Source organism: Trichechus manatus, unplaced genomic scaffold (genome assembly GCF_000243295.1).
Source record: "Trichechus manatus latirostris isolate Lorelei unplaced genomic scaffold, TriManLat1.0 scaffold00223, whole genome shotgun sequence".
NCBI lineage: Eukaryota > Metazoa > Chordata > Mammalia > Sirenia > Trichechidae > Trichechus > Trichechus manatus.
The window spans coordinates 2,539,813-2,554,190 of record NW_004444159.1 but is presented as its reverse complement, the minus strand read 5'-3'; the positions used below and the strand labels follow the sequence as shown (position 1 = coordinate 2,554,190).

Here is a 14,378-nt window from a genome sequence, read left to right as displayed (position 1 = left end):
TTCAGTTTCCATGTGTTTGATTTTTTTTCCTTGCTTTTTTGTTGTTGATTTCTACTTTTATGGCTTTGTGGTCAGAAAAGATGCTTTGTAATATACTGATGCTTTGGGTTTTGTTAAGGCTTGCTTTATGGCTTAATATGTGGTCTATTCTGGAGAATGTTCCATGTGCGTTGGAAAAGAAAGTATACATGGCTGCTGTTGGGTGGAGTGTTCAGTATATGTCTGTGCGATATGTCTGTGAGATCAAGTTGGTTGATTGTAGCATTTAGATCTTCTGTGTCTTTGTTGAGCTTCTTTCTGGATGTTCTGTCCTTCACCGAAAGTGATGTATTGAAGTCTCCTACTACTATTGTGGAGCTGTCTATCTCTCATTTCAGTGCTGTTAGAATTTGTTTTATGTATTTTGGAGCCCTGTCATTGGGTGTGTACATATTTATTATAGTTTTGTTCTCCTGGTGTATTGACCCTTTAATCATTTTATAGTGTCCTTCTTTATCCTTTGTGGTGGATTTTCCTTTAAAGTCTATTTTGTCAGAGATGAATATTGCCACTCCTGCTCTTTTTTGAGTGTTGTTTGCTTGGTATATTCTTTCCATCCTTTGAGTTTTAGTTTGTTTGTGTCTTTAAGTCTAAGGTGTGTCTCGTGTAGGCAGCCTGTAGACGGATCGAGTTTTTTTATCCAATCTGCCACTCTCTGTCTCTTTATTGGTGTGTTTAGTCCATTTACATTCAGCATAATTATTGATAGGTATGAGTTTAGTGCTGTCATTTTGATGTCTTTTTTTGAGTGTTGTTCATAGTTTCTTTGTTCCACTTAATTTTCTGTGCTAAGTCGTTTTTCTTTATGTATTTTCTTTTCATCGTTTTCATTGTTGTTAATTTTGTGTTTACTGAATCTTTATATTTTTCTAGTTTTTTATTTTGACGTGTAGGATTTTTAGTTTCCTTTGTGGTTACCTTAATATTGACCCCTGTTTTTTCTAAGTTTATACCAATCTTTTATTTCTTTATATCACCTTGACTTCCTCTCCATATGAAAAATCTATGTCTACATTTTCTAAGTTCCTCTTTTTTGTTTTAATGTTGTCATCTTTTACATATTGACATATGTTTCCCTATTTTCAGTGTTTTAGCTTTGATTTACTTCTGTGTCTTCCGTATCTGGGTTGATATCTGATTCTCTGTCCTGTGTTCTAGTCTTGGGTTGTTATCTGATGTTACTGATTTTCTAACCAGAGGACTCCCTTTAGTATTTCTTATAATTTTGTTTTGGTTTGTGCAAATTCCGTAAACTTCTGTTTATCTGGAAATACCCTAATTTTGCCAGCATATTTGAGAGACAGTTTTGCTGGATATATAATTCTTGGCTGGCAGATTTTTTCCTTGAAGGCTTTATATATGTCATCCCATTGCCCTCTTGCCTGCATGGTTTCTGCTGAGTAGTCCGAGCTTATTCTTACTGACTCTCTTTTGTAGATGACTTTTCGTTTATCCCTAGCCGCTCTTAAAATTCTCTCTTTATCTTTGGTTTTGGCAAGTTTGATTATAATATGTCTTGGTGACTTTCTTTTGGGATCTACCTTATGTGGGGTTCGATGATCATCTTGGGTAGATATCTTGTCATCTTTCATGGTATCAGGGAAGTTTTCTGCCAGCAAATCTTCAGCAGTTCTCTCTGTATTTTCTGTTATCCCCCCGTTCTGGTATTCCAATCACCTGTAGGTTATTCCTCTTGGTAGAGTACCACATAATTCTTAGGGTTTCTTGATTTTTTTAAATACTTTTATCTGATTTTTCCTCAAATAAGTTGGTGTCAAGTGCTTCATCTTCAATCTCACTAATTCTGACTTCCATTGCCTCAATTCTGCTCCTATGAGTTTCTGTTGAGTTGTCTAATTCTGAAATTTTATTGTTAATCTTCTGGATTTCTGATTTTTGTCTCTCTATGGATTCTTGCGGCCTGTTAAATTTGTCATTATGCTCTTCTCTAATCTTTTTAATTTCCTCTGTTGCATGTTCTGCGTTTTGCTTAATTTCCTTCCTTATTTCTTGAAGAGTTCTGTGTATTAATCTTTTGTATTCTGCCTCTGGTAATTCCAAGAAATTTTCCTCTTCTGGGAAATTTCTAGATTCTTTATTTTGGGAGCTTACTGAAGCCATCATGGATTGCCTGTTTATGTGATTTGATATTGACTATTGTCTCTGAGCCATCAATAAGTCATTATATTTATTTATTTTATGTTTGCTTACTGTGTCCTAGCTTCTTGTTTTGTTGTGATATGCCCAAATAGGCTGCTCGTATGACTAGTTTGATTATTGGCACTTTTGAAGCTCTAATGTCCTGTCACCAGGTGGGTAGATCTGTTACTAGGTACGTGAGCTCAGGAGTCTGCCCACTCCTCCTGTATGGATTAAGCTCAGGTGCCCAGGTAGATGGCTACCAAGTGTGTGGTGTAAGCTCTCAGCTACAGTCCTAGACAGGCATGGGTGATTGGTGTTGGCAGAGGCCTCTGGCTGCAGCAGGGGAACACACGCTGAGCAAGGCAGGGGGCTGACAGCCGCCACCTAGTGTCCAAGAGGAAGGCGTGTCCCTGTTCCCTAGAGCGTGTAGGTGGGTGGGTCTTGCAGTTGGACTGTGCGCACCTAATGCTGTTGGCTGTAAGGGCTGGGGTGCACCTCTTATTCATGGGCCCCAACTGCAGGTGGCTAGGTGAAGTGGGTAGAGCCACCAGTGTTCAGGCCCCTTATGTGGGTAGGTGAAGACCTGCTTAACGGGCAGAGCAGTGTCAAATATCAAGAACCTGCCACTTCACAGTTAGACTTCCGGTATATACCCTGTTACACCGCAGTAATGAGGGCCTGCGCTGTTGAAATTGGCCTACAGAAGTCTATGCAGGGAGAAAGGCGCTCAAAGTCCGTGGGTCCCTTATGCCTGTGCCTAGGCAAAGGAACTGTGCCTACCCTGGGTTCCTGGCTTAGCAGAGCCAGCAGTTTAGTTTTACCCCTGTTTGTTAATTTGTTCACTGTCCAAGGCAGAGAGAATGGCTCCGGGCGTGTGATGGATCCTACTTCCGGCCCAGGGGACTTGGCAATTGCTGAAGCCGGTCCAGGACCCAGTGCAGAGCAGGGAGTGGGGAGGTAAATGGGAGAGAGGTTTTTCCCTAAGGGGGGTGTTTTTGATCCACGCAGTAAGCCGTACGCAAGTACATATCTTTCACTGGTAAGGACTGCTTCACACTGGTTCTGGATGGCTGTGTAGACTCTCTGGTGCTGGGTCTCTCCTGGTGCAGAAAACGCACCTCCTGAGCACAGTTGCTTGCCTGCCTCATCGCTTACCCACGAGCTGCTCAGGCCTGCAGGGCTCAGGCTCTCACTGGTTCAGGTCTGGCAACTCCTTGCTGCTTCTGAAATGTCTCTCCCTTCCCCTGCCACTCAGTCCGGTTCCTCAGCTCTGCCTTTGATGTTGAAGGCTCCCAGATTGCCATATATAATCGAATCACTTGTTTTTTCGGGTCTTTGTTATAAGAGGGTCCACCAGAAGCGTGTGACTACTCCGCCATCTTGACCCCACTTCTGGTTGTTTTTTTTTTAATAATAAAAGGTAAGGAACCCTAGTGGTGCAACAGTTAAGCACTCTGCTGCTAACTGAAAGGCTGGAGGTTCAAACCCACCCAGCGGCTCCACAGGAAAAGAACCTGGCAATCTGCTCCTGTAAAGACTGCAGCGTAGAAAACTGTATCAGGCAGTTCTGCCCTGTCATATGGGGTCGCTGTGAGTCCAGGATCTACCTGAATAGCACCTAATGACAACAACGTAATAGAAACAGTCCCACTGTCTCACTTCTTGTTACATACCAAGTTCTGTTTTTTAAGTTTCTTGGCCTCTACTAGACTGTAAACTCTTAAAGGACAGAAGTCTTATTTATTTTTGTATTACCAGTGCCTAATCAGTACCTGCCACATGAGTTAATTGGTATCACATGATTTTTCTTCCTCAGCTCCTTAATTTAGCACTAATGTTGGTGTGTAAACTTAAAAATAAATAAAAAATCCTAGTACCACTGTTCTTTCCTTTCCTCTATCTATTTTAACTAGAACAGAGAACAAGTCTTCAGTTTTCCAGTAACTCAAGCTGAAAGGACGCTTTGGCATCTTTATCAACCTTAGTTCAATCATTATGTGCTCAGAGAACTTTCCTTGTTTGTTTATATAGCAACAGCCCTAGAGCCACGTACTTAATATACACATAATCAAGAAATGGTTCTTTCATTCTTTGAGTCTCAGTTTTCCTTTGTAAATATTTTTTCTAATCAGTTAAAAATTAGTAAAAGTAGTATGACTTTGTGGGGAGAGGGATGCCCCTAGGCTAGCAGAAGTAGTTAGATTTATTTACTCTGGTGTTTTTGGGTTGATTGCAACCTTACTGATGCAGTCGGTGGTGGAGTACTAACCTGTCCCACTAGAGGTCACCAAGTACCTTCTTTTAGAAGTGTAAAGAGGTGATACTGAAAAGATTAGAACAGATTTATACTAAAACTGGAGAAAAGAAACATCTGTACTTTGAATGTAAAGGAAAGTAATTTTTGTTTTCTTTGCAAGGCCATGGAGATAGCATCTCAAAGGACCAACGAAGAAAGGTCCAGCCAAGACCACGTTGATGAAGAAGTAAGATTTCTTGTCTCTTCACATCCTTGGGAAACACTTGTATTTTGAAGCCCCCTGCTTTTTTTTTTTTAATTGTGTGTTAGGTGAAAGTTTACAGCTCAAGTTAATTTCTCATTCAAAAATTTATACATGTATTTTTTTGTGACATTGGTTGCAGTCCCCACAATGTGATAGCACCCTCCCCCTTTTCACCCTGGGAGGGCTTTTTTTATATTGCTTTTGGCATAAACTTGATTTTAATAGATAAGCAGTATTTTTAAAGTGATGATAATGTTTCTTTGAAACTTCATATGTTACACAGTTTGACTGAGCCAAGTTGTATAATTTACATTTCATCGCATCATTCCACCCAGTAACCTATTAGCCCTAGATGAACAAAATTTTTTTAAAAAGCCTGTTGGAACTTAAGAGTCTCTGGGTGGAGCAAATGGTTAAGCACTGGGCTTAACTGAAAGGTTGGCGGTTCCAACCCACCCAGAGGCACCTTGAAAGAATGGCCTGGGAATCTGCTTGCGAAAGGTCATAGCCATGAAAACCTTTGTTTTTTTAATCGGGATATATGATTCAAGAAGGAAAAGCCTGTTTTTAATTTGCAAATGTGAATTTTTAAATGATTTACATTTTGATTTCAGTAGCATTGTAGAATTCAAATATTTATGCTTTGGTGAAAAATAAAACCATTTTAGTCTAGGGAGTCATAGCATATTTTTTGTGAAGGACCCATAGTAGACTTTTTTTTTTTCCTCACAGCTATTAGTGTGATGGAGGAATATGAGATGCCCTATATTCATCAGCACTTCTCAGCCTCTTTTACTGTAGCAACATAGTAAATGACGTTCCCGTGCAAGAACATGTTCCTATCCGTGGAAGGCATATCCAGAGAATGCTTGCTATCTGCAGCTCCATCCCCTTCTCTCCTACTCAAAAGCTTTTTGGAAAGCAAATGAGGGGAGAGAGAAGTGTTATTCTAAGGATAACTTTGAATCAGCTGTATAATTTTTTTTCTGTAAGATAATTCATCTACAAAATGTAGTGCTTTCTTGTCAGTAACAAATTACTTCTGGTATACGCACACAGTAGTCACACGCTGATGTGTGCAGACAAGATCGCAGAACATCACTGTGGTAGATGATGGTGATAGGTTCCTGTATGGGCTGAAGTGCAGAGTGAGTGTGAGAAGTGTGTGAACAACAATCACAACCTTGCTTTTCCTCTGTATCATGGTTAGGTGTTTAAGCGAGCGTATATTCCTAGAACCTTGAATGAGGTGAAAAATTACGAGAGGGATCTGGATATAATGATGAAGTTGAAGGAAGAGGACATGGCCATGAATGCCCAACAAGACAATGTGAGTACCTTGGTTTGCACACAGCAAGCGAGTTTACAAAGGAATGAGACTGTCCCAAACCTGTTGGGCCTTGTAAAGCCCTCTAAGCTTGAATCTTGGCTTCTGGTCTGCTGAGATGGCTGGTTCCCTGTGTTAACATGTGCTCTCTGCACGTTGGGTGTGAAGGGAATTCACTGGTATTTATGAGAACGTGTAACACATTTGAATGAGTCCAAAAGACTGTAATTACAGAAAAAGGAAGATTTTTATAGAAGTCTAGACTATAAACAGTTATTATACTAGATCCGTTAATATACTTCAGGGGCTGGCAAAGTTTTTTTTAAAGAGCCAGATAGTAAATATTTAAGGCTTTGCAGGCCAAGTAGCAAAATGGAGGCTATTGTGTAGATGCTTATATAAAGAAAACAAATTTCTACAGGGCTTTTATTAATGAAATTTAAAATATTTGATAATTGACATTTTATAATACAGATCTAATGAGAAGAATGGAATTATTTTTGGGGGAGTGGGGAATAACGTTTCATTTAATTGAAGTTCAGAGTTAGTGTTCCCTATCATATTGATGGCAGATTTCTGTAAGAACTGGTCGTAGATCACCAAACCCAAAACCAAACTCGTTGCCATCGAGTTGATTCCGACTGATAGTGACCCTATAGAACAGAGTAGAACTGCTCCACAGGGTTTCCAAGGAGCAGCTGGTGGATTCGAACTGCTGACCTTTTGGTTAGCAGCCTGAGCTCTTAACCACTGCGCCACCAGGGTTCCTCTTACATCACAGGCAGTACAAAAACAGTGAGTTGGATGTGGCCTGTGGCCGTAGCTTGCTGATCCGTGGTACTCTTGGTGGACAAGAATAACACTCATATTATACGCTTCCTGTGTTATTAGAGAAATTTTAGTTGCTTTTTATAATGCCTGAAGTGATCATAAGATACTGTATTAACGTATATTTCACTGTCTAGTTTTATGTTGATTCTTGCTTTTTTTCATTTTGGTTACAAGATTCTATACCAAACTGTAACAGGATTGAAGAAAGATTTGTCAGGAGTTCAGAAGGTAGGAAGAATGTGTGTTACTGTTCATTTCTGTGGAAACTTCTAAAGGGTATAAAACTTTCTTAGTGAAAAGAATTATTAAAATTAAATTAACAGTATTTTATATTAATATTAAATATAAATACTTTCAAAGTTTATAGACATTTCTAGAAAGGCAACAAAAGAGCTTTTCCTCTTTTTGTGTTAATTCTTTCTAATCACAAGACTGAAGTGTGGACATTTCTGATTTATTTTTCATTCCATCTGAATTGTTCTGTTGTTGCAGGGGAGACATTTATCCTTTTTGTGTCCTGGTCTTCATTTGTGAAGTTATTAATGATAACCATGTGTTTCTTGATGTCTTTTACAACCAGCTTTTAAAAACAATGTGTATAGTCCCACGTCAGAATGTCGCTCGTTGAAGCGCAGTCTCATGGGTTCAGTAGTGTTACTGAGCTGGATCTTTCTAGAGTTGTTTTTTTGTATAACAGTCTTGTTTTGTTTTACATTTTAAAAGGGCAAGGATTAAGTAATTCTAACTGAGCCAATAATAAAGTCTGTTATTCTTTTAATTTGCTTATTTAAAGGCTTAAATGAGGGGTCGTATAGTTAGCTTTTTGAAAATTTACTGTCTTGGGGAAGAATTGAATTGGGGGGTTCCAGTGTTCTGCATTTCTGTAACAGTCGTTATAGGGCAGTTGTGTTTTGAATTCCAGAGCATGAAGATTGTATTGCCAGTGGGTAGGAAAGCTTTTTTTGGATAATTGCTTTTTTTGTGTGTGATAAAATATATATAACGTGAAAACAATTGAACTGTTTTTAAGCGTACAAGTCAGTGGCGTTAATTACATTCACAGTGTTGTGCAACCATCAACACCATCTATTTCTAAAACTGTCATCACCCCAAACAAAAACTCTGTACCCATTCAGCAGTAAGTCTCCCTTCGCCTCCCCCTATCCCCTGGTGACCTCTAATCTACTCTATGTATTTGCCTGTTCTAGATACTTCATACAAGTGGGATCATACAGTATTTGTCCTAATTGTTTATTTCTATCTGTATTTCACATCCTTCTAACTCCCAACCCAACCTTACTGATCTACTGAAAGAAGCAGAACTGTTTTGTGGTTGATCTGGGTCACCCAAATAAAGCCCTAGTCCCTTTATTTGGGTGTCTACTCGAACCTTACTGTGATGGCTGCTTCCCAGCTTCCTCCCTGATGTTGATTCTGCTTTGGTGTTATCTTTCAAACTATGTCTGCAAGGCCAAAATCTGAATTCTGACATTAACTCTTTCAATAATAATAAATGTCTGATTGGCTTAGAATAACTTGATTCTAATGTTATATAACGTAATATCTTCAAGGTCCCTGCACTCCTAGAAAATCAGATTACGGAAACGACTTGTTCTGATTCAGAAGATGCTGGAAGCTCTGAGTGCTCTGATGCAGACTCTGAAGAGCAGGGAGACCATGCCTGCTCCAAGAAGCACACCACTGACCCTGAACTTGATAAAAAGGTTAGCCTGCAACTTAAATTCCCTTTTTCTTCAACATGGCAGTAAAGCCACTCTAATTTCTTTTTGCTCAGGCATCTAACTAGATTATGATGACTGAAAACATTATTTATTTATAAATACTCCTAATCTCAGTTTTGGAGCACTGATGATGAAATGGTTAAGAACTCGGCTGCTAACCAAAAGTTCAGCAGTTCGAATTCACTAGCCACCCCTTGGGAACCCTATGAGGTAGTTCTCCTCTGTCTTATGGGGTCACTATGAGTTGGAATCAACTTGACAGCAATGGGTTTGGTTTGGTTTTGGTTTAATCTTAGTTTTAAGGAGCCCTGGTGGTGCAATGGTTAGGTGCATGGCTGCTAACTGAAAGACTGATGATTTGAACCCATCAGCAGCTCCACAGGAGAAAAACCTGGTGATACCCTCCCATGAAGATTACAGCCTAGGAAACCCTATGGGGCAGTTCTCCTGTGTCCTGTAGGGTCGCTGTGAGTCGGAATCAACTTGATGGCACACAACAACAGCAAACCAATCTTAGTTTTAATTCCTAAGTGTTAACATTGCTTTTGGTGGTAGCATTATATTTTGGTAGATTTGACTCCTATTAGGAGCTCTTATGGCACTGCATAGAGATAAGACACATTAAATTCAGTACATTGATTAAAGATGGTCATGGTTCACATGAAGTAAAAATGATGTTAGAGTTGACTCATGGTGAAATACTGAAGAACCAATTATTCTTCCATGTTTGTTTTATCCCTTAAACCTTATAAAGTTTGTATTCTAAGAGACATATTCAACTCGCTAGTACACTTTGTCTCTACTAGAAACAAATATTTTGTCTCCTTCCAACGTTTGTTTTTCTTAGAATATGGAACTTCTAAAGAAAAGTAGTTGCAAACCATTTAGTAACATCCTCAGGGATATTTCTTTTGGCTGTCTTCAGATTTCTATAAAGAGAGCTCAAAGACCATTTCCCCCACCAAACCATCATCATTTTCATTTTTTCATGTTATACTCCACTTTTCCCCTTTTATGTATATATTTTTATTTTGTTGTAATAATAGTATATGAAGACTCTGTTAATAAAATTTTATTTTTACAGGAAAGGAAAAAGATGGTCAAGGAAGCCCAGAGAGAGAAAAGAAAAAACAAAATCCCTAAACATGTTAAGAAAAGAAAGGAGAAGACAGCCAAGATGAAGAAAGGCAGATAAAGTCAGAACTATGTTGTGTGCAGCCATTTCCCATCGGTTACTCTTGTTACCCGAACCTCTGAGCTGCATCTGGAAGATTGGTCATTGATTTTAACCCAATCGTCTATGAAGACTGATTCCACTGTTTTCATGTAATTATGTAAAAAGCTTTAAGCTCTACTACCTAGGTCCAGTCAGCGGCTCTGTCTGGTATTAATGGAGCATTTATTTAAGCTACTATTTTAATGAAGAACTTTATACATTTTTATTTTTATATACTTTTTTCTGCTACAAATATTTCTTACGAAGCATCATCAACATTTAAATGTAGTGGTCTTCCATAAGCTTTACGTAAGTGTGAAGGTGCTTTGGACAAACTTAGGAAAATTGGTTTTGTTTTGTTTGTACATGCCAAAGACCCGTCTGAAATCATTTGATTTTTAAGACCATGGTTTATATGAAAAGGAGCTTCACTTACAGAAGAATTCCATTGGCTGTAGATGGGCTCATTCATGCAACTCTGCCCTTGTGTGCATTGAGGATCATTTGTAATACACTTACCTTTCATCTTTAATATACTTTTTTGAGCTAAGACTTCCCAGCTCATAAGCTGTTTCACATTCCTGTATGGTTTTTTAGAACCATTTGGCATGTTCATTCATTCATCACATATTTGAGTGTTTTAAGTGCCGAGGGGATACAAGAGTGAAAAGAAGTACACAAAAGTCACTACCTTTGGGTAGTTTACATTTTAGCAAAGAGACATCTTCAGACATTAAACAAAGTAAGTAAATGAACAGTGTGTCAGCAGGTTATAGATTCTGTGGAGAGAAATAATGCAGAGAAGAGAGAATGCCTGGGGAGGTGAGGGTTTGCAGTTTTTAAATAGAGTTCTCAGAAAAGCCACACTGAGGTGATACTTGAGCAAATGCTTGAAGAAGGTGAGCCATGTGCATTTCAGGAGGGAAGAGCATTCCAGGCCACGTAAACAGCGAGTACAAAGGCCCTGAGGCAGAAATGTGCCTGACATGTTCCAGAAATGAGGCTGAAGCATCATAGTCAAGGGTAAAAGTAGTAGAGAGATCGGATAGTGCAGGGCCTTCTCGGTCTTTGAGTGAGATGGGCAGGTGTTGGAGGGTTTTGAGCAGAGGAATAATATGATCTGACTTGTGTTTTAAACGGATCACTCTGGCCTCTGGAGAACTGACTAGGAAGCAAGACCGGAAGACCAGTTGGGTGTTTATTGTAATCCAAGTGAGTGATGATGATGGCTTGGTCTAGGATGGTAGCAGTGGAATTGGAAAGAAGGGGCTGAATTTAGATGTAACCCAAAGGTAGAGAATGTGGATACGCTAAGGGAATATATGAGGAGTGTGAGAAAGAGTAAAGGTGACTTCAAGGCTTGTGACCTAAGCCTTTGAAAGGATGGAGTTGCCACTTACTGTGATGGGAGAGAATGTGGGTGGGAGAGGTTTGGGGGTAGGAGGGTGAAAAAAAACATAGCAACTTAGCACAAATGTTGAAAGAATCATTCATTTTTTATTTTTATTTTTACCATATACTTTATACTAGAAATAGTTGTTTTAGCCATTGCATTCAGAAATGATTTCTATAAATAAGTCCTTACTTTCTACCTAAACTGAAGTTTGGATCTGCTTGAGAGTTGGTGGGGGCATTGGGAGGAATTAACTCAGCTTTTAAAATTATAAGTCAAATTTTATTGTTTATATCCTCCCTCACCGACTTTAAAAAAGTTAAAGTACAAAATACAGTTTCAATAAAAACGAAAGTAGCCCCCTTCAGAATATTTTACAACTAACACAACAAGACAAAAAGCAAAAACAGGCTTAGCAATTATGTACACATTAGGGGTTTTGTATTTGTTTTGGTCTTACTCACTGACATCAGTAGGTCAGGCTCCTCAGAGCTATCTCTTGGTGAATCTAATGCAATTTCTAAGTTTGGAATCAATTCCATTTGGGCAGAATTAGCGGTAGCACAATTAGGGACAGTTAATTCTCTTCCATTGCTGCCAGGCAGAGTGGCTTGTAAAGCGTCGAGGTTTGGGGGCTGTAGGATGATTTTAATCTGAGAATGTTCTGAGACCACTTGCTGATGTGATTGCTTCCCTATTTGGATCACTATTTGGGAGAAGTAGCCTATTAGGCAAGTGTACAGGGCTGTTTGCTGACCCTGGTTGCAAATTGAATTTTGATTGTTTGACAGATTTTATGTTAATGGATTATTGGCTCCATGGTTATATTCCATTAGGAGAGAGGAGGTTTTTGGTCTCTTGGCCCAAAGCCAGGGACATAATTTTGTCAATTGTCAATGTATCTGATTTTCTATCATATTTTGTTAATTTTTGAATCCTTCCAAATAACATAGACGTTTCTTAAAGTTGACTGAGAAATCTGGATACTTTAGTTTGAAGCACAAAATCACAGCTACATCCTATGCCGCTGTAGTTCTCATTCTTCCTTTGATGGAGCAGTTTAGGAACATCATCAGCCCGAGGAGAAGCCCAGAAGTTCCAATATTTGAGGGTAGTCTTTTGAGTGAAGAGGTAGGAACTGTGGCAGCTATTTGCCTAGGTCTGATCAAATATCATCCCTGGTTCATGGCTGACATCAAGTTTTCTTCATTTCTATCTGTGACTACCTTTATGGAGATTAATTCAAGATGTTGAAAACTTTATAGTTTGATACTGAGTTGTTTGAGAAGATACCTGCTTTTCATGAGTGTCTATTTAATTCAGTGCAAATAGATTGCTGATTCTTGGCTGTGGGGCTCTCCTGCTTTGGGGCTGTGATGTCATCAATCCTTTGGCTCAGAAAATGAAAGAAGAGATTAGATAAATGATTCTTTTAGAAGCTGGTGAAGGAACATCTCGAATATCATGGGCTCTGAATTGATACTTCTAAAAAATTTATTTTCAAAAGTTTGACAACTTTTCAAATTTTCAGTTTGTCAGTAAACAAACAAAAAAAAAAGCCACTGCCGTTGAGTCAATTCCAACTCAGCGACCCTATAGGACAGTAGAACTGCCCCATAAACATAGGGTTACCAAGGATGTAAATCTTTACAGAAGCAGACTGCCACATCTTTGTCCCTACAGGTTCTGAAAATCAGGTTCTAGTGGATGCAGTTAGAGAATTTGTATCTTGAACAAATGCAGATAAATTTTTTTATTTTGCCAGATCTGATCCTTGTTTTAAAATATGTCACCTCAGTGAGACTATCCTGACCACTATTTGAAATTGTGGTCTGCTCCTTCCCTACCATCCCCACACGCCTTATTACCATTAAAGAAAAATAATGATTTTTCTATAACTCTTATAACAAACGAAATAAATTGACATACTGAATTTACTTATTTATATATCGTGTGTCTCATCCTCCAACCTCTGACTAGAATGTAAGCTCCTAAGGGCAGAGATTTTTGTCTTTGTTTGGTTTTGTATCCCAGCGCCTATGGTGGTACCTGAAACATGGTAAACACTGAATGAATGTTTAATGATTGTATGTTGTGCTTCTTAAAGATGAGGCTGTTACATGAATTAGACACACGCATCACATTCATAAAAATGAAAACGAAGAGTTGATGTGGATTATTTATGCCCTCTAGTTCTCTCCTGTGACCAGTGGTGTGCATTTTAAGATCACCCACCGTAAGTATGTCTAGGCTGGTGTCCTCACCCTCCTACAGGTTTGTCACCAAACCCTGGGCTTTGGTACAGCCCTCAAGCCAATGGAACAGATGCATTTTAATAAACTAAGAAACAGAGTAAGCTGATTATTATTTTTGAATTTGACCATATGAGGTCATTTGGCTGAGTATTATCCAAAGTGCTCAGCCAAAACAGCGGACTGACTAGGAGTCACTCAGCTTTAAATCACCACAGTCAGTGTGTGAGGAGGTGGGAGGCTTTGTGAAACCAAGGCTTATACTCACACATTTCTACATCTGTTCCCAAGTGCTGGAGACTGAAATTTTAAAGATAATCTTGATTTCAGGGGATGGTTCTGAGTTTAGACAAGACCTCTGCTAGCTCGAAGCTGACCGGTTCCCCCTGTGAAGCAGCATCACGATCCTTCCCATGCACGGGGCATAGCATATTACTCCAGCTCAGGGGATTGGTATAGTTTTTCACTGAATAATACCAATATTTGGCTGTAATGTTGGGTAGTCGTTCTCCTGCTTCAGCATATAAGCATTGTCAAGTCTTTCTCAAGGGGATGGGGGACCTAGATCCTTCACTTCGCTGTTTCTGGTAACCACCTCTGGGACTGGGTAAGTCATTTTCCTTTTAGGGGAATTCCTCATTTGTGAATTGAGGGAATTTTACCAGATGGTCATAAAATTTCTTTTTTAAAATTCTGTTATTTTTTTTAAAAGTGTATCAGAGCAGTGATTTAGGAAAGACCTTTCCAACTCCAAGGAACCATGTTGGAACTACATCTCTTAAAAGAGTTTGCTTCTTAAAAATATTGTACCAAAACTCAAAAACCCATTACCATCGAGTTGATTCCAACTCAGTGACCCTATGGGACAGAAAACTGCCCCACAGGGTTTCCAAGGCTGTAATCTTTACAGAAACAGACTGCCACATCTTTCTTCC

General features: G+C 39.1%; 1 protein-coding gene across 2 annotated transcripts in view; it reads left to right on the top strand.

Annotated features, from left to right (window-relative positions):
- The window catches only part of RIOK1 (RIO kinase 1), a 33,576-nt gene extending 20,827 nt beyond the window's left edge, over positions 1–12,749 (top strand). For both annotated transcript variants that reach the window (XM_004388942.2, XM_023742906.1), the window contains exons 13-17: positions 4,599–4,664; positions 5,893–6,012; positions 7,015–7,068; positions 8,412–8,564; positions 9,667–12,749. In XM_004388942.2, the coding sequence (XP_004388999.1) occupies positions 4,599–4,664; positions 5,893–6,012; positions 7,015–7,068; positions 8,412–8,564; positions 9,667–9,777 (504 nt within the window). In that variant the 3' untranslated portion in view covers positions 9,778–12,749. The remainder of the gene's footprint in view (positions 1–4,598; positions 4,665–5,892; positions 6,013–7,014; positions 7,069–8,411; positions 8,565–9,666) is intronic.
- The last annotated feature ends 1,629 nt before the right edge of the window (positions 12,750–14,378 follow it).